This window comes from Pelobates fuscus, chromosome 3 (genome assembly GCF_036172605.1).
Source record: "Pelobates fuscus isolate aPelFus1 chromosome 3, aPelFus1.pri, whole genome shotgun sequence".
Taxonomy (NCBI): domain Eukaryota; kingdom Metazoa; phylum Chordata; class Amphibia; order Anura; family Pelobatidae; genus Pelobates; species Pelobates fuscus.
In genome coordinates, this window is record NC_086319.1 from 302,597,675 (window position 1) to 302,618,785 (window position 21,111).

Consider the following 21,111-nt stretch of genomic DNA (forward strand, 5'->3'; position numbering starts at 1 on the left):
ATGGGGGTGAGCATCCTTCATTTTAATTTATATCCTATTAGGCAGACTGGCAGCGATTAACATGGTCCTGCTACCAAACTTTCAGCACTTATTAAGAACGTTACAGATCCCACTGTCCAAACAATTTCATTTTTTATTAAAACGTTGGCCTTTGTGAAGATTCATACACTCACTGACCCATGCAGAGGCACACACAAACTGATCTTGGTGGGCACAAGTGTCTGTCCCCAATGCTGGGCAAGGCAGGCCACTGGCTGGCACTGGCTCCTTGCTTGAATGGAGGGTGAGAAGAGGAGGGTCGTGGAAGGGAGGGCAATTTTCTGTGTGAACCCTCAGTGTTCCAGAGCTGTCTTATTTCCTGTGTGAACCCTCGGGGTTCTAATGTGGGCTGATTTCCTGTGTGAACTAATGGGGTTCCAGAGCGGACTGCTTTCCTGTGCAAACCCTCGGTGTTCCAGAGCTTTCCTGTGCTAACCTTTATGGCTCTAGAGCGGTTGCTTTCCTGTGTGAATCCTCTGGGTTCCAGAGAAAGCTGCTTTCTTGTGCAAACTCTCAGGGGTTCCAGAGAAAGCCGCTTTCCTGTGCGAATCTTCGAGATTCCAGAGCGAGCTGCTTTCCTGTGTGAACCCTCTGGGTTCCAGAACAAGCTGCTTTCCTGTGCGAACCCCCAGTGTTCCAGAGCAAGCTGCTTTCCTGTGCGAACCCCCAGTGTTCCAGAGCAAGCTGCTTTCCTTGCAAGCCCTGTGTATGTTCCAGAGCAAGCTGCTTTCCTGTGCGAACCCCCAGTGTTCCAGAGCAAGCTGCTTTCCTTGCAAGCCCTGTGTATGTTCCAGAGCAAGCTGCTATCCTGTGCAAACCCTCAGTGTTCCACAGGCCCTGCTCCCTGTATCCAGGAGCCCTGCTCCTTTCCTTATATTGATTTATCAGTTTTGGATTTGTAATTCTTTTGTGTTTTTGCATATTATAATTTTTATTTTTATTTTTTTTTAGATTGTGTGTATTCTAGTTTTCTTGCCTTATAGGTTCCTATCTATAATGGTTGCTGCTGTGGTCTTCCAGACCAAACCTTGACACCATTAGTATATCTTAGTTTTTTGCGATACTCACCTCTTGCTTAACCATTCCAGCGCTGCCACCTTATTCATGGTCTACAACATGCTCTCTTGCACAGCCCCGCTTTGGGAAGCCTGGTCAGGAATGGAGGAGAAACTCCTTACATGCTCATAATGCATGCGCGGTAACAAGACTTAAACACAGCAAGAGCCTCTAGGCATGTTCTCTTGCTAACAGGCTTTGGCATAGAGTCTATGCCAATAGTCTGGATGACAGGTGAGGCAGACAATTTTCATATAGTTTTCGCTAGCGATTTTCCATATATATTCAGTTTAGAGAAGAATTAAATTACATTAAGTTAAAAGTACTATCACAGGTACACTTTAAGAGTACTTATTAATGTATTCATTCATATATTGCGTAATGTAAGCCTGTTTATATTTTGGATCAGAACTTTAAATGTTTGGGGCATAGGTGGAGTTCAAACCAAGTTAAGTTTAATATTACAGCTCTAATCTTGTGACAATATAAACTTGAAAGGGATTCTCATCAAGTGCCGTGGGCATTAGTCCAGTAGATAGGTTGCTACATGTGTAGGGAGTGATATCACCTCAGAAGTTTCCGGGGATGCAAATCCTACAGGGACCTTCTGATTGACTATAAATTATATTACACCTGAAGCTTCTTGGCAACAGGACCAGTTCATAATTAGTCATATTTTTTTCACATCCTTACATTTCAGGTGTTTTAGCAATAAACCAATACTTTTCAGGTGTGTCACAAGCAACAGTAGCAGATAAAAAACATTTTTGTCTTAGTTTTAATTATTTTCTTTTTTTTATTAACCCAGCATGTAAATCCATTTTGGAAGCTTATTTCCAGTAAAGCAAGATGTTGATGTTTCCCTTTACGTTGAGTTTTATATTACCTTTTAAGTATTTATTATGAATTATTTCTGTATTAATGAGTATTAAGACAAAAATGCATTACTATCTGCCTTGACACCACTGACTATTAAAACGTTAAGCATAGGCCACTTATCTCAATAAAATGATCTTGGTGCACTGTTCCCGTTCCCAATGGTGACCAGTTCTTCTCTTGGCCACGTTATTATTCCAGCTGGGTACCTGATGACCGGTAGGGCATATGTGTTCATGGCTTGGATCTTTTTCTTGCCATTGATCTGAGACTTTAGGACCTGTATGACTCTCTGGAGGTACTTTGATATTGCTATCCTCCTTGCCTCTTCCCCCAGGTACTTGTAGCTGTTTTCTACATCTTCTATTTGGCCTTCTGGAACTTCAACTCCTTCTGTCCTAATCATCTTCCCTCTTTTTGCTATCATCCGCCCGCACATTCCGATGTCCTTGCTGCATATCCTAGTTAGGTGGATCAGTGAGTCAATGTCCCACTCATTCTTGGCATACAGCTTAATGTCATCCATGTAGAGTAGGGGCTGCTGGTGACTCCACTGTTGAACCTGTATCCGTATCCACTCTTCTTGATGATCTGGCTAAGTGGGTCCAGACCTATGCAGAACGGCATTGGGGATAGTGCAGCACCTTGGTATATGCCACATTTGATGTTCACTTGTGTTATTGTCCTAGAATTGGCTTCTAGAGTTGTTTTCCACTTGCCCATCGAGTTATTTTTTATTTATTTATTTGTTCTCAGAATGAGAAAAAATATGCATTGTACAACTGGGCACATACAATGGTTAACAGTAATACACGGTATAACATAAAAATCGTTAGCACTGGGTCTTAAGGCAGAGAAAATACTATAAACACGTGTAGGGTCATGGCATCTAGTGGCATATTGATGTCCCATTGTCCATGGTACTAAGAGTACAAAATATGGAGTGGAAATTATGGTGATGTCATATTAGGAGCATATGACGAGACAACTGAGTAAGAACATAGCCCTAGTATTGTTGGTCTTCTCAAGTATATGCAAAACAAAAGTCGTGCATCGGTTAGGTGCAATACTCTGTCCCTGGTGCCCATCTTGATGAAGGCTCTTATTCTCTTGCTGACCTTGTAGAGAGCCATTCCAATATCCATATGTGTGGCATTGTATCATAGACTTTCTTGTAGTCAATCCAGGCCATGCACAGGTTGGTCTGTCTGGTCTTAGAATCCCTTGTGACTGCTTGGTTTACCAGTAGTTGGTGTTTTGATTCTCTGGTGTTGTTTCCAATCCCATTCTTAGAATTGCTAATATATTGACTCATATGCCCTTGGATCTTGGAGGCTACGATGCCTGACAGGAGTTTCCATTTTGTGGGGAGGCATGTTATTGGTTGGTAGTTGGGTGGTGCTGTTCCCTTGTGAGGGTTCTTCATGACCAGTATTGTTCTGCCTTGTGTTAGCCAGTCAGGGTGGGAGCCTGTTGCTAGTAGCTGTTTCATTTGTGCTGCTAGGAGGTCATGCAGCGCTGTTAACTTCTTTATCCAGTAGTTGTGGATCATGTCCAGTCCTGGGGCTGACCAACTCTTATGTGTGCTGCGCTCTGTTGGATATCTTCGACTGTTATGGTGACTGGTTCCATTTCTAGCAGCATGCAGTTGTCTGCTTTCAGGTCTAGTAGCTACTGGGCCTCGGTGTTATGAGATGCTACTTTCTCCCTGATATTCTTCCAGTACTGTTCAGTCTCAGCTCTGGGTGGGTTTTGCAAGGAGATGTGGTGGTTACCCTGTAGCTGTGCATACACCTTGGATGGTTCTTTGGTAAAGAGGGCATTGATTTTCTTGTGTATCTGCTCAGTCTGGTTGCCAGTGCACTGGGGGACGGGGGTGGCCAGTAAGATGGGGACAGGAGCATAATATTGTGTTAGGAATACAGTTTTATCTTCCCAAAGCTGCAGGCTAGCTGGGCATCATGGGAAATGCAGTCCAAAATCATCTGGGATGCCATGGTTAGCAATCACTTCCCTTAGAACTGACATAAAAACTTGCAAACTTGTAGTAGCAAACGTGTGAATAGTTGGGGTTAAATGTCATTTATTTACACTGGGAGATGACAGGCGTAATTGTAGCATTCTCTGTGACAGCCTGTTATAAGAAGGTGCATTGAGTGGCGCTCATATTGCCAACCCCTGACTCACCCACTGAAGCCCTTGTAATCTCATTTTATACACGTAGAACTATTTTCCAAAAAGTATATAATTTCCACATACACACATACAAAATAAAATATGAACCACAAAAATCAAAACAAACCATTGATTGGAACAGAATGGGGAGAATCTGAAAATGCAGAGGGCTGTATAGGATATCTCTGGTGGTCTAATCTTGAACATTAAGAATTGGTGTCACAGGTAATGAAAAGCCAACAGGTCACATTGGATATGGAGTCTGGTTTAAGATTCTGAGTTATCTGCATCTGCAGAACATGGAGACTTTTTTTTTCAGGTATACAAACGGCATTGCATTTCTAATTACATGCAAATGTGTAAGTAGGTAAGGTACAGTTAATCGGACTCTTTTCAAATTCCAGCTAAAACTCATTAATATTTATGTTGATGCATTTGCCATGCTTCAGCTATCATCTATTTTTTAGGTGATTTTGTGATTAATTACACTTGCATGTTTTTAGGGTTTGGTAGCATCTGGCTGTGGCTGAAATTGTGCTGCCCTTATAAAGACAAACTAGTTGTTTCGAGTGCTACAACAGACAGTACAATCAGGACATTCTGTACCAAGGTTTTAACATCTGGGTATACCCACAAATGCTATTTTTGATTGCAGCGTCTGAGTATAGCTATTAATCTGTGACCAGAGCTATTATTTGGGACAATTTAATTAAATGACATAAAAATCCCAGCAAATATAATACTCTTTCCTAAACACCCAGGAAAGAAAATACACACAGAAGAAAGAAACCCAATGATTTACATGTGGTTACTTACAAACTGCTGACTTTATATTATTTTAGCAAGCGACCACAATAAAACATATTTGGAGTAGACAGCCTAAGAAGTGGGGATGGGAAGCAAAATCTTCACCCTTTCCCACTTGAGCTTTTTCTGCTGAATGTCATTCTATAATTAGATAAGAGCCATAAAATGCGAATGAATTTGTATGCAAAATGTTATTTTTCACTTTTAACGTCTTTAACACTGTTTAGGATATTATGCTGTGTACCTTATGCTGGACTGTGCTTATGTGGCGGTGATATATACTAGACCTCCTGCTTACTTGTATATGTGCACATGATATTTACATCATTATAGCAGCAAATGGGGCATGTTTCACAATATTGTTTTTAAAGATTGACCTCGTTGTACGTGTCTAAGGGTTTTACATCCCACATTTTTTATTTAAAGTGTATTGTCACTCACTCACTATGCCCACATACTCCACCGTACTGTTGTCATTTATTCACCCAATAAAATGTAATTTACACACACACACATACACACAAAAATACCTTCCAATGAGGCCACAGAGCAACCCTGTCTTAGAACAATTAGGTTATTTAAACAGTTATACAGGACATATTGTTAAAATTCCAAACACCTGTGTGCTTTTTGACATCTCCAGCCTCATGTCACCCGCTATCTCCACCCCCCTAACACACCTGAAAGCTTGCTCTCATTTGCCCACTCCCCTCCATGCGCTTGTCACTTACCAACTTTCCTCTACACCCATTTAGTTTACCTTTCCCTGCCTCTCACTTACACATACCTTTTCTCTTCCATGTAATTTCCCCTTTTCACTTATCTTCCTAAACATTACACCTGACCTTTTCCACGTCCTTTTCCACGTTGTGTGTTAATTTGTTTCTTTTTTCCCACTGCAGTCAGTTCCACTTACCTGTGTGTCTCTTTTTACCCCCAGCCCACTGTGTGTTTCTTTGCCTCCCCCTCCCCCCCCCCCCAGTCCCTCAGGGTGTCTCTTTAACCCTCCTGTTTTCTGTGTCTCTTTGTCCCCCACATCCCTTCTTTGTGTCTCGTTGTGCCTCAGCACCTTTGTGTGTCTCTTTTTCCCTTCCCCAGCCCTCTGGGTGCCTCTTTTTCCCCACAGCCCTTTTGTGTGTCTCTCTTCTTCCGCCAGCCCATCTGTGGGTCTCTTTGTCCCCCCAGTCTCTCTGTGGGTCTCTTTGTGCCCCCCCATCTTCTCTCTGTGTCTTTCCCCAACCCCTCTGTTTATGTCTCCCTTCTGTGTGCCTATTTACCCCCTCCCCCCAGCCCTCTATGTGCCTCTCCTCTCCATTAAGAAAACATGAATGAATGAAAATTATAGCCAGTAGCAGTCACGTAGTTGTTGAATAGCACATACATGCTACGTGTGGTTGTGCACATGCTGATGTCGTACTGGATCTTGCACCTCATCTCATAGTAGCATAATGGTAGAACTTAATGGTAGAACTCTTAAAGGACCACTCTAGTGCCAGGAAAACATACTCGTTTTCCTGGCACTAGAGTGCCCTGAGGGTGCCCCCACCCTCAGGGACCCCCTCCCGCCCGGCTCTGGAAAGGGGAAAAGGGTTAAAACTTACCTTTTTCCAGCGCTGGGCGGGGAGCTCTCCTCCTCCTCTCCGACTCCTCCCCGCCCTGTCGGCTGAATGCACACACGCGGCAAGAGCTGCGCGCGCATTCAGCCGGTCGCATAGGAAAGCATTTACAATGCTTTCCTATGGACGCTTGCGTGCTCTCACTGTGATTTTCACAGTGAGAATCACGCAAGCGCCTCTAGCGGCTGTCAATGACACAGCCACTAGAGGATTAGGGGGAAGGCTTAACCCTTATATAAACATAGCAGTTTCTCTGAAACTGCTATGTTTATAAAAAAAATGGGTTAACCCTAGCTGGACCTGGCACCAAGCCCACTTCATTAAGCTGAAGTGGTCTGGGTGCCTAGAGTGGTCCTTTAACCAGTTGATGCCGCTATGAGTAATATACTTAGGTTGTGGGGAAAAAAGCTCCATGTATCTCTTATTAAGTGATTTTAGCATGTGTTTTATGGTGTTATCTTGTAATTTATTAATTTTGCTTATCTTTATGGTTAGGGGCATTTTGAATTAACCACTTCACTTGAGTACACAAATGTTAAATTCCATTCTTCAAAATACAGAATAGAATTAATCACCTCACTTACCATTATATATACTCTAGTTATGATTACCAGCCTGTAGAGGAACGCATTTCTCAGCCATAATGTACTGGTCACTTGTTCAATGCATCAAGTTTACTATACATGTCAACCTCACACCCTGCTTCCTATTTGTACAGGGAGATTTGATAGGTCATATCATTCCTGCAGTCAGGGAAAGGGGAGGGGTAAATGGACTCGATCATTTCACTGTATATTAACATTCCACAGATTGCTATATCAGTTTTAAATACCTTTATTTTATAAATATATGATTTGATTGTATTTACTGTATGTGGGCATACTATTCATATGCAGACATTCATTTTATGTTCTCTTTTCATTTTAGTAAGCTGAACTGCACGTAATGCCTTCAGAGTCTTTGCAAAAAATCATTAAAAATAAAATAAAAATATTAATTTGCATAATTTAAATGTTTACCTTAGTCTGCCATGCATCTATACACACAATTGCTATTTAATTATATGTGCTAGCTGTGTATCCGTTGCTTCAAATACATGTTATGCTTTTATTTTTTCAATTAGAAAGTGCTCGCTAGTGAAGAGATTAAGAAAGAGACATCCCGAATCTTTTCTTTCATTTGTGCTGTTTATAGTAAATAGGTGTTGCTCTTGTCAGCCCCTTTTATAGTAATCTGGGCCTGTTTCCAAGTGGTTTATGCACTTGCTCTATTGAGAGGAAACAGTGGTGGTTTTTCAGCATTACTGCGGCACTTCTTGGACAAGCATGTATTTTTGCGGCACTACTTGGACAAGCATGTATTTTTAGGCACTGCAGTTATTTTACTCTCTTATTATTATCTTGGCCTTTGAAGACCCTTTGAAATGTCAATTTGGTGTATTTCAAACTCTATTTGGAAATGAATGGAGCGGACCTTTCCAGTGGTAGCTCATTGCAGTTATTTTCCCAAAACCTTGTTCTACCAGCTTTTTGCAGAAGAACAAAGTCTTGCATTTTATAGTGTAAAGAAAAAAAAACCTCTGTCTCTCTCTCTCTCTCTCTCTCTCTCTCTCTCACATTTGTAATGGTAGCTATAACAGAATTCAAGTGATACAAATGCAGTAATACATAATACAAACATGACAAGATTTGACCACATAGAATAATGCTTGAAGGCCTTTTCAAGGATACAATTCTTGTGATGAGGAATGGTGACATAGAGAATAAATATAAAAGAAAAAGACCTGGGTACGGGTCAAAACGTTGCAGTGTAGAATAAATTTGCCTGATTTTTCTCAGTGAGTGCCTGAGAATTTGTCTTTTATATCTGTTCTTATGGGATATGCTGTCCCATGCTCACCACCCTGTGCTTTTTTGATTGAGTACAGTCCCCCCCTTTTCTCCTTTAAAATAGAGAATAAATAATTATGTCATGCCTCTAGACTCTAAGCTCATTTGAGCAAGGTGCTCATCAACCTATTGTTCCTGTAACTTTTTGTACTTGTCTCATTTATTGTTAAATCTCCCCCTTTTAGAATATTGTAAAGTGCTGCGGATTACATTGGCGCTATATAATTACCAATAATAATATAATACAGTCAGTGGGATAGCACATACTATGTATGGCCCATCTTAATGACCGCTGGGTCAGACAACCAATAGATCAGTGCTTGACAACTTTGTTTGGAATCTAGGAGCCAACTTAAAAAGTTAGGAGATCGTCTTTTTAAAATTAACTTTATTTATTTATTTGACAGTCTGACATATACAGCAAATTGAGCATCCGCCAGTTCTTCCTTCCTTCCATTAGATAGGTACATGCATAAGTGCAAAAACATCTCAAGTGGATCTGACGCCTACAGTTCTGTCAAAACTGGTTATACATTTTTAGAGTAGAAAATAACACTGAATCCATGGTAACTTAAATAAGTGGTTGATGGTTTATCTTACATTACACTATATCGCCAAATGTGGGTCGGTAGAAAGCATATTCGTTCCCCGCTACTTTTGGCATTCGGGAACTCCGTATGTTGGATTGCGGGGTCGCCCTGTGATATCTTGTAAACCTTCCCACTTTGAAGGTGTAAAAGAGAAGAAGAAAGGGGAGAGAGAAGGAAAAAAGCAGGGAGAAAACAAGACAAAGGGGGGATGTGGAGGGAGGCAGGAGGAGGCTACCCAGGGTGGGGGGCATTGGTGCTAGGTGGTTTCTGCTAGGCATGTGCATGTGGAAAATTTTCGGTTTGGTTCGGCATTCCGAAATTCGTAATTTTCGCAATTTGGGACTTCGGCAATTCGGCACTTCGGAACTTCGGCAACTTCGGAACTTCGACACTTCGGAACTTCGGCATTTCGGGACTTCGGCACTTCTATTGCAGCCGCTTAGTAGATAACTCCCTAATTCCCACGGTATTAGGGAGTTATCTACCAAAAGGCTGAAAGACCTAAATTGGTCTTTCAGACAAATGTATTAATACTAAGTAAAAATGACTTAGTATTAGTAAATTTTGCCCCTACTCGCTATACCGCTGTCTGTGGCTGCTTACTGTTTTGAAAAAAAATAAAATAGCCCCCCCCCCCGGTGGGTGGGGGCCCTAAATACTAATAAGGGGGGGGACCTATTGTCCTCACCCCCGGCCCCCACCCCTGAGCGGCGGGTGGGGGCCCTAAATTGGTATAAGGGGGGGGACATAATGTACTGTGCAATTTGACTCATAACTCTCTGATTGGTGGATTAAGTAACCAATCAGAGAGTTATGAGTCAAATTACACAGCGTGGGAAAATTCCAAAGAACTTTCCCATGCTGTGTAAAATGACACAGAGCACTCTGATTGGTGAATTTCAAACCAACCAATCAAAGTTCTGTGACAGGTAAATGTAGAGACTTACCTGTCAGTCTCTTCATTAACCTGTCAGAGCACTCTGATTGGATGGCTTAAACCCACCAATCAGAGTGCTCTGAGCCTAATTGCAGGGCGGGGCAAGGCTTTATAAGCCTTCCCCCGCCCTGCAGAGCTCAGTGTGCGCAGAGCCCTCCATGGGTGAAGAAGGATTATTTTTTTTGCGCTTGTTTTATTTTTAAATTGCGTCGGTTTTTATGTTTTTTTATTTGGCCTTTTTTGAGGCTGAAAAAATAAGGTTTTAGAAGAAAGAAAACATTGAATGGTAAGTTTTTTTTTTTTTTTACAGGTTCTTAGTTAAAGGCCCCCCCCTCATTATTTTTAGGGTGAGGGGGGTAGGCAGTGGGATCATTTTTTTGGGGGGGGAGGGGGAGGACATTAGGTCCCATTTTTCTTCTTTCACTGGGTAAGTATATTGGTACTTAGGCAATACTGTGCTTCGGAACTTCGGCACTTTGACACTTCGGAACTTCGGCACTTCAGCACTTTGGAACTTCGGCACTTCAGCACTTTGGAACTTCGACACTTCGGAAATTTGGTAATTTCTGAACTTTTCGGACCTCGGCAATTCGGCACTTCAGCAATTCGGACATTCTGAAGTACCCGAATGTCTGAATTGCCCGAATTTCGTCCGAATACATATTCGGACCGAAACAAATTGCACATGTCTAGTTTCTGCGTCTGTGTCCATCAGTCTGTTAAGTTACTACTTAACCCATATAACAAAGTTTAATTTTCAACAATAAAAATGCAATTCTTTAAGGACACTATAGTCACCAGGACCACTACAGCTTAATGTAGTTGTTTTGGTGTCTATAGCCTGCCCCCACAGGCTTTTCAATGTAAACCCAGCCATTTTACAGAAAAGGTATTGTTTACATTGTTGCCTAGAAACACCTAGTGACAGTCACTCAGACGGCCACTATAGAGTCCACATTGTGCAGCAACCACGTTCAGCGTCTCCAAGCTCTGCACTGAGGTGCTGAATGTTCCCCATTAGAGGTGCATTGATTCAATACATCTCTATGAGGAGATGCTGATTGGCACATCGCTGTGTTTTGCTGCTCATGCACAATATCCTCCGCATTGGCTTGGCTGAGTTCATAAAGATTGAGGTGGGAAATAAGGTGTGTAACAACACCTTTGTCATGCGATCAGAGGGGGGCAGATTCCTAAACAGACACATACTCTGTGACACACACACACTCTGACAGGCACACACACACACTTTTCTTACACTCACAAATTATTATTTTTATTTATGTCCATCCAGCCTCCCTTTGGTGGAGCTGAGTGGATCCTGTCGTCCAGCAAAGCTGCTCTCTAATCCTGCAGCTCCTCTCAGCTCCCCTGCACACTCTTTGTAGTGATGCTGGGGCTGGAGTGGCATCATATTCTGGCTCCTGGCATCACTAAACAATGCACTGCTTCCTCGCTCGCCGTTTCCTTGATGCCTCAGCTGCTATGTTCCCAACCGTTGGACAGCTCCTATGTTCACCCTGCCTGATGGCTCCTATTTTCCCTACGCCGGATACCTTCGCTAAAGGACTGACAAATCCCAGGCACCAGGGTATAATTTCTAGTTGCCATGGCGACCTGGGATTTGTCGAGGCCTGCAAAGATCCCATATTTTATGAAATGATTAAGCAGAAGCTGGCCCAAAGTTGTTGCGCTATGCATATGTACTACTTCTTTAGTATAGTGCATTTAGTCTTCAGTTTTCAGACCCCTTAATAACAAAAAAATATATATATATTTTAATTTTGCTAATTTATTAAAAATATAAAACCAAAATAGCATACCCTTATCAGTATTCAAACCTTTTGATATGACACTTGAATTTAGCTTTGAAGTATCCCATTTCTCTGGATCATCTTTGAGATATCTCTGAACTTTAATTAGGGTCCACCTGGGGGCAAATTCAATTGACTGGACATGCCCTGGTAAGGCACACACTTGTCTATACAAGGTCTCATAGCTATAAATGCGTATCAGAGTGAAAACCAAGCCATATGGCAAAGGATCTGCCTGCAGAGCTCAGAGACAGGGTTGAGGCACAGTTCTGGGGGTAGACTACAAAATTAGCTGAATCAAAGAACACCATTGCCTTCATAATTCTTTAATGGAGGAAGTTTGGGAAAAAAACTAAATGAGACTTCTAAACTGAGGTGACCAAGAACCAGATGGTCACTCAGTGTGAGCTCCAGAGGTAATGTATGGAGAAGGGAGAAACATCACTGCAACACTCTACCAATCTGGCCTTGGTGGCAGACTAGTGAGGAAAAAGTCTCTCCTCACTGGAAGACACATGAAAGCCCACTTGGAATTTGCAAAAAAGCACCTAATGAACTCTCGTACTGTGAGAAATAAGATTCTATGGTCTGATGAGGCAAAAGGTGAGCTGTTTGGCCTCAATTTAAAGTGTCATGTCTAGAGAAAACCAGCCATCACTCATCACCAACAAAATACCCCCCCAACGGTTAAGTATGGTGCTGTTAGTGGCATTGAAGGATTGATGGAATGCTGAATACAGCATAATACAAATATATAGTTAATGAAAACCTGTTCTAGAGTGCTAAGGTCCTCAGTATAGGTTAAAGGTTCACCTTCCAACAGAACAATGATCCTAAGCACACAGCCAACAAAATGCAAGAGTGGCTTAGAGACAACTCTGAAAGTTGTAGAATGGCCCAGCCTGGACATGAACCCAGTCAAACAGCTCTGGAGAGACCGAAAAAATGTCCAGCCTGGACATGAACCCAGTCAAACAGCTCTGGAGAGACCGAAAAACGGCTCCCCACCGACAGTCCACAATAGAGCTTGAGATAATCTGCAGAGAAGAATGGCAGAAACTCCCCAGATACTGGTGAGCAAAAATAACATCATCACTCCCATAGAATTGAGGCCGTAATCGTTGCCAAAGGTGCCTCAACTAAGTACTAATACTACTGTGAATGGGATATTTCAGTTTCTTTGTTTAATATATTTGCAATGGTTTCAACAATCTAGTTTTTGTGTTTGTCATTATGGGGTATTGAGTGTAAATTGATGTGAAGAAAATTATTAATTTAAATTATTATGGCGCAAGAGTGCAACATAAAATGTTTACAAAAATTAAGGGGTCTGAAAACTTTTTTGAGTGGAATATGTTATTTACGAGAGTTAGAATATATTTGGAGCATCTATATTTAGAGGGACATGAGAAACACCTAAGAGGGACACTTGACACATGTAAATTAATTATGTGACTCAGCGGAGTGTGAAGTATCTGATATAAAGAATAACGATGTTAAAGGATGAGAGTTCAAAGGTGTATTACCATTTAAATAAATGCATGCATTGCTGAGAGTGGGCAATATATAACAAAAAATTGTAGTGATGACAACCAATCATTCTTTCATATTATACATGTGTACAATAATCCCCTTGTATATGTAGTAGGCTTTACATAGAATTCCCTAGATGGAATTTAACGGACAACTAACATCACCTACACTACTTCTCATTGAAGTGGTCTGGGTCCAGTGGCCCTGAATGTTATATATATATATATATATATATATATATATATATATATAATCATTTAAAAAAAAAAATTTTAGGAGTGACCATGAGATTCACTGCATATATAGTCCTATAGGGACTTACTGATTTATGGGTCTTTTTGCTACTTTTCTCTCAGATGTTTAGAGTATAGCAGAAGACATCATAGAGGTAGCTTAAACAGGTCTGTGCTTATATATTTTTTATTCTGTATTTTTTCCACTTGGATATCACTTGAAGAGCTGTCTCAGTAATGCTAGTACAATTTGTACTAACTTAGAATAAGAGACACTTTGTAGCTCTTTGTAGCCCAAGGTGTAACCCATAGTGGGTTTAAGTGAATTGCTCCTCCTGTGAAATGATTTAGTACCATTTTTACCAATCTATGCAACAATCACTTATCGTGTCTAGAGGACCGCTTTAGTGGTTAATTGTATATACCTCAGTTGTTTGAGTTGTTCTGTATTATTTCCACTTGGATATCACAGAACTGTCTCAGTAATTAGGGTACAATTTGTACTAGATTATAATAAGAGATAATTTGTAGCTCTTTGTAGCCCACTAGGTAACCCATAGTGGGCTCAAGTAAATTCTCCTCTTGTGAAATTATTTAATACCATTTTTATTTACCATCCTGTGCAATAAGCACTTTTCATGTCTAGAGGACCTCTCTAAGGGTTAATGGTAATGGTTATCTACATTAATTTGCTCCTCCCCATTCTTTGTGCTGCAATCCAGTTTTAACTGTTTTTATTACTTACGTCCCTTGATGTTTATTTTCATTTTATGTTCTTTTCAATAAACTGTTATTTTTTCATTAGAGGGACTTGTCATTGTCTGACAGGCTCAGTTGGGCATACTGGACATTTGTTATTTGAATGTTTTCTTTGAAAAGCACTGGATGCACGTGCAGTACTCGCTGAGCATGCACATTAGGTTCCCAATTCTCCACTATGAGGAGCATTGGATTTAATGAATTTAATCAAATCATATTTCCTTTTTATGTGCAAGGTTTTGGTTTAGATTTTCTTTTCACGTGTATCATGCTTTCCCATGTTTGAATATTTCCCATATAAATCATTTATTTTTTCAGCGTTGACCTTGTGCAATCAGACAATTTTGAATGACAAAGATCCAGCCACATATGGTTTATCCGAGGTCATTGTAAGTAGTGAAAATAAACAAGTTTGCATGAGGAGACCCAATCAGACTTTCCAGGCATTCAACTAAATTCTATCACATTTTTAGATCATTTCCTCGGAATGTCCTGGGGTAACCCATTCATAGTCAGCGTTCTCGGAAACTTGGTGTAACCCAGTTAGCATGTGTATACATGCCTGTCATTCTCTTTATCTATAAATCTGTCTGATTTAAACATCGCTACCCAAATACACACTGTGTTGTGGCTATGATTTTTTGCAAGCTTGCAATATTTTCCTTAGGAGTTTGAAATGAGATTAATTCCATCAGTTGAGTAGATAAATAATCACAGACGTTCTAGAGGGGTGATGTCCTCTTGCATTCTATTTTGAAGAGTATTGAACTAAAATTTGGTGCAGAGTCTGAAGCAGTATATATTACAGTATATGGTCACTATGAACATAAAACATTGACTGTGTCTATCCCACAGATACCATAGGGGTCCTTTACCTGACTAGCAGGAATTCTAATGCCAAATGTGGCACGGAGCTTCAGTCCATCTATGCATGCCCACTCACACTCCTGCAATATATCAGCAGCATGCAAGAGTGGCACTTGTGTGCAAAATGTGTTTTAGACTTATACATATGTTATAGAGACTTTCTATTATTAACAGCTCATGCCCTAAATTTTTTTTATTCCTTTCTTGTCTTCCAATCCACCCATCCATCTCACTACCTCTATTCTGTCTGTATTTTATAGTTCACATAATCAATGAAACTTAAGTTTTCATATACACTTTGTACCCAAGACTACAGGCGATGAAGTATGTATAGTTTTTTTGTTTTGTTTATTAAAGGGACACTATAGTCACTAATACAACTACAGCTTAATGTAGTTGTTCTGGTGAGTACAGTTAGTCCCTGCAGCCTTTTTTGCTGTAAACATTCTTTTCAGAGAAAAGCTTATATTAAAGCCTGTGGACACCTCCAGTAGCCACTCCTCATATGGCAACTAGTGGTGATTCCTGGGTGTGCAGCACTGACATTTAGTGTCTCCACCCTCTGCATGGAAACACTGAACCCATGAGGAGATGCTGACTGGCCAGGGTAGCATTTGGCACCGCCCCTCACCTACCTCCTTGGCTGGAGAAAGCATTGTGATTGGCTAAAATCCTCACTTCTGATTATGTCAGCCAAGGAGGCAGATCAGGGGCAGAGAAGACTGCAATAAACGTAAGATTTTGCTATATTTAGGGGACAGGGGGCTTTACAGTGATTTTAACAGTGTAGGGTCAGGAATAAATGTTTGTACTCCTGACCGTATAGTGCTCCTTTCATTTACAAAGCCAAAATACCAACATATGCATTTCAGTTTCTAAATTTTACTGGCCGAGTATCATTGATATGAAGTGATACATTGTTTGTTACGATGAGATTATTTAAAATGCAATTCTTGTTTATTTTTATCTTTCCAGGAATTGCCTACCTTGGTGGAGCATGCAGCCCTAAGCGCAAGTGTGTCCTGGCAGAAGATAATGGTCTAAACTTGGCATTTACTATTGCTCATGAGTTGGGGCACAAGTAAGATTTTTTTTTTATATTCTTTATTTTGTCAATGGCAGAGTAATACAAGGTGGTGATGTACAAGAGTTGGCACATTTACAAAAAAGTGTTGTCGCGGTTGACGCAGCACCCTGTTCAGCAATCAGTAAAGGGAGATCTGAAGCCAGTACGTATAGTGTGACTTCTCCGCCATGTGCGTACCTCAAGACAGTAACATGTAGCAAAGAGGAATCTGCCAAAAATTTTATTATAAGAACAAATACAAATTCAGTAAGTAACAATCCAGATGTCTATTTCTAGTTACCCTGTTTCTCGCTAGTCCAGTGCCGCAGTAGTTGTCACCACTCCTAGGAACCTGCTTGGCAGGGTGAGACCACACGGCTCCTCTACTTATGATCACATAGCATCAGCATCGCGTAGGTACCCTTGTAGCGAGGGATATAGAAAAAGTAATAGAGAATTTTGAACTGGAAAAGAGAGGAAGAGAGAAAAAAGGATGTGACGGGCGAGTGACGGGCCCCGCTCCCATCCCTCCAGTGGTTCCGAGGGAGACGGGGAGGGGGGCAAAGCACCACTCTCCAACAATGAGTCATGGGGGTAGGGGGTGTGATTGCAGAGACGCAGGTGTCTTTAAGGATATTATGGATGGGAACCAAGGGGGGGTCCTTTAGAGGCGGAGGTTAATTTCCACATGCCCACCTCACCAGCCATACCATCTCAGTCGCTCGGATCATTAGTGAGCCAAGACTCCCACACCTTTTCGAATTTCTTAAGGGTTCCTCTAGTTATGGCTGTCAATTTATCTATTAGATAGGTATCTTTGATTTTGTGGATGATCAGGCAGACGGGGGTGTCTGGTTTAAGCCACATATGTGCAAGGACTTGTCTAGAAACTAGGGAGACGTTGTGTAAAAGCTTTTGTCTAACCTCAACCAGTCATCTTTTGGTCTGGAAAGCAAGAAGGCCCATGGGTCTGTCAATTCTATGCTGAAAGATCTGTGTAATGAGAACCCCCACTGTCTGCCAGAAGGGCTGCACTACGGGGACAAGTAAGATTTTGAAGCAGCAATTGTTATGGCCTTTCTCTCTGTGTAAACGGTCAATCCATTCCCAATGTGAATATAAAAAAATTGCTTAACGCTGGCTGAACAAGTAATTTAACTCCTAAATGACAGAGAATTGAGCAGTGAGACTACAGGGGCATGATCTATACACCAAAACTGCATCATTAAGCTAAAGTTGTTTTGGTGAATATTGTGTCCCTTTAAGATTATAGTTGCTAGACCTGTGCCATCTGCTAACAAGAGGGGGCGGCAGCAATGTCGTGCTGAACCCAGATCTGGAAGAAAAGTGAAGCATGTGTAACATTTGATCTATACAATATACAGGATGCATTTTAGAACTCTTACAGTATTGGGGTTTTATTTGCAATGCAATTAACAGTAGATGAAATGTGCTGCGTAGCACCAAGACCAAATGGATAAATTTACTGAAGTCAACAATTAGGTTTAGTGAAATATTGTATTAAACTAAATATAGCATCGTAAAAAGCAGGCACACCTGAAACTAAAATGCAGTGGGACAGATAATTGTTACATTTAACCCTTTTTATTGTTCTCTACCTCTCAAATGGTTAATGTTCGTTTATTCAAAGTAATATAAAAGCGATTTTTGTCATTTAATGAGCAATATTATGCATAATAACCACAATTTTCAAACAGAATGAGCTCACAGTTTGTAATCCATGCAGGACATGCAATTGACATATGGTATACACGTGTGCCATGATGTCACTAAGCCATGCCAGATAATGTTGTATAAATAGGATAATAATTGAGAATCGGAATCCACTGTATAGCTGCACAGATAAATAGCACAGGAAGTGCACTCATTAGTTTAATGTAATTTAGTTAACTTATCCTGGATAATCACGAGGCTGGCTCTCAAAGCTTTGGTATTAAACAAGTGAATTGCTTAGTGGCATGCACAGTGTATTGTATAGGTTTGCTCTGTTCCCTAACACTCCTAGGGTTAACCACAATATTAATGAGAATTACTGCCATGCTGTTTCCTAGGAGGTTTTTCTTCACAAGGCCCCATCAATATGTTTGATGTTAAAACGTGATCATTTATGTCTAATCTTTTATTATAAAGGTAAGAAGCTATTTTAAAGCGCCAACATATTCCACATCACTGTACAATTGAGGAAAAGACAGTTCAATATACACTGATCAGTACAAATAGTATAGGGGGTCCTAATCCATAGTGATTTACAATTTGTGAAAACAACACTGCTAACTATACACAATATAGACAAACAATACATTGATATGAAAGGAATGGATTATCTACTTTGCTACACAAAATATATTGCCCTTGCTTACGCAGGACTGTGTATGGGTTTGAGTCTGTTACAGTCTTAGACTATATTGTACTGTATGATGACAAATTATAAAATGTCCATGTGACAAATAGTGGCATTTGAGCTTAGGTTAGAGGGGTGTTTTAAGAAGTAACAATATAGATTAAAAGGAATTAAGATTTACTATAGACCAGTCCTCACACCCACCCTACCAGTCCTGGTAATCCCTCATACCGGGACTGGTAGGGGAGGTGTGAGGACTGGTTTGGGTACCACTGCTCTAGAAAAACTAATATTAGCAAAATAACGAACAATGGGTGTCTGTGTTAAAATAATGAAAAAAAGCGGAGTAAATTGAGAAATAAATATATCTTCTGGTACTACCCTGTAATCTTGATGCAGATAAATAAATATATCCTTGTATGTTGTCTTGTAGACTAGTGTGTACTATGGTTTCCTCTTGCCTGTCATTACAAGACATTTTACATTGTCAAAAGTGACAATTATCCTACCGATGATGAAAGCTAAAGAGTCTCTTCAGTATTTAAGAGGGGGGCATAATATCGTATGATTTTATGGTAAAATTTCAAGTTCAGACTTGCCTGGGCTGATGTCATCACTCTTCAATAAGCATATTTTATGTATTTTGGACAAATAAAAAAAAAAACAACAACTAAATCTTGAGGTTCTACTCCGTTTAGAAGAATATTTCTATGTGATAAATAGATATTTTACGAGAAAAATCTAGAAGTTTTTATAGTGTCTAACTTGGTATATGTAAAAACTCTGTAATTTGATATCCAATTCCCTCTTTTAAATGTGTGTATACATAATTGCAACGATATGCTTCCATACCACAGAACTGTGTTTCAGATATTGTATGTATGTTAGAGAGTCCAAAGGGACAGCAATGTGGGGGCCATATAGGCATTATAAAGGTATTACGGTAACATATGAAGTGTATGGGGACAATGTGAGTATACACAGGGCCGGTGCAAGGATTCTTGCCGCCCTAGGCAGCCATCCATTTTGCCGCCCCCTCATAAAGGCAACTACATTCTATCACATGTTTATTCACTAAATTCTGAATTGCAATGAACACACTGCATAGAAACACTCATCCAGTATATGCATCCATATAAGCACACTGCCTATTACATACAATCAACCATATGCACATTTCATAAATCCTCACACACACCGCCTAATAAATACATTCATACACTCATACTGCCGAATGCATAGATCAGTACACATGTACTGCCTAATGCATACATCAATAGACACATACTGCCTAATAAATATATCCACACACTCTTTTTCAATGTATTTGGTGCTGTTTAATTTTTAATAATATTGAGATTTAATTTATGTTACTACAAACATTTTTTCGGTTTAATATAGAATTCTATTAATATATATTTTAAATATAATTTAATATATAAGTATCTAATTACATGGTCACTCTGACATACATACACATTTTCACTAACACTTTCACTGACATGCAATGTCACATACACATTCTCACTAACACACACTCTCACTGACATACACAGTGTTGCTTACACACTTTCACTAACACACACTCTCACTGACATACAGTGTCACTTACACATTCACTGACATACACACTGTCACTGACATACACACAGCTTCACTTACACACACACACACACACACACACACTGACTGACATACAGTGTCACTCACACATTCTCACTGACATGCACAGTGTCATTTACACAGTCACTAACACACACAGTATCACACACACACACACACACACACTGTCACTCAAGCACAAACTCATACAACTTTACATATAGTCACAATGTATTTACACCCACAAACACAGCAATTCAATACACACAGACCAATTTACCATCATACACTCATACTCATAATCAGTTCCACTTACCTTCAGATGGATCATTCATAAGTGCTGTGAATGGAGCAGAGGGGTCCATCCTGCAGGTAGCTGGTGCTGTTCCTGGTGGGGGAGCAGGAGAGCCGTGCACTGTGAGCACAGGCTACTTCCTGTTCCCCTCAGAGTGCTTCCGGTGTTCACAGGCAGGGGGCAGCTGGGATATTAAGTCATGTCCCGCTTCCCCTGCCTGCAGGAAGCAACGAGCTCTGCTGGGTTTACAGCATACCCCTCTCCCGAGCAGGCAAGCAGTTGAATGGCTGCGCTGGGGGGTGGCTAAGAAGCCGCTCGCCCAGCACAGCATCCCCAGACAGCAGCAGCAGGGCAGCCCACCAGAAAACCTCCCGGTGGGCGCCCCCCAGAGGCCGGCGCCCCAGGCGAATGCCTTATTCGCCTTAATGGTAGCGCCGGCCCTGAGTATACAAAAAAACAAATACTACACATCTTTTCTTGACTAGATGCTTAAACATAAGTTTATACTTAGATATACCCAAGTGAAGTTATTCTAAAACCGGAAGAATAGATTCTATGTGTTTATGATGCCTGTAAGTGTAAGAATTCATTTCTA

General features: G+C 40.7%; 1 protein-coding gene across 1 annotated transcript in view; it reads left to right on the forward strand.

The window, feature by feature from the left end:
• ADAMTS17 (ADAM metallopeptidase with thrombospondin type 1 motif 17) overlaps window positions 1-21,111 on the forward strand; it is a 294,708-nt gene that overhangs the window by 70,085 nt on the left and 203,512 nt on the right. Inside the window, exon 8 of the mRNA XM_063448834.1 lies at window positions 16,167-16,272. Coding sequence (XP_063304904.1) covers window positions 16,167-16,272 — 106 coding nt within the window. The remainder of the gene's footprint in view (window positions 1-16,166; window positions 16,273-21,111) is intronic.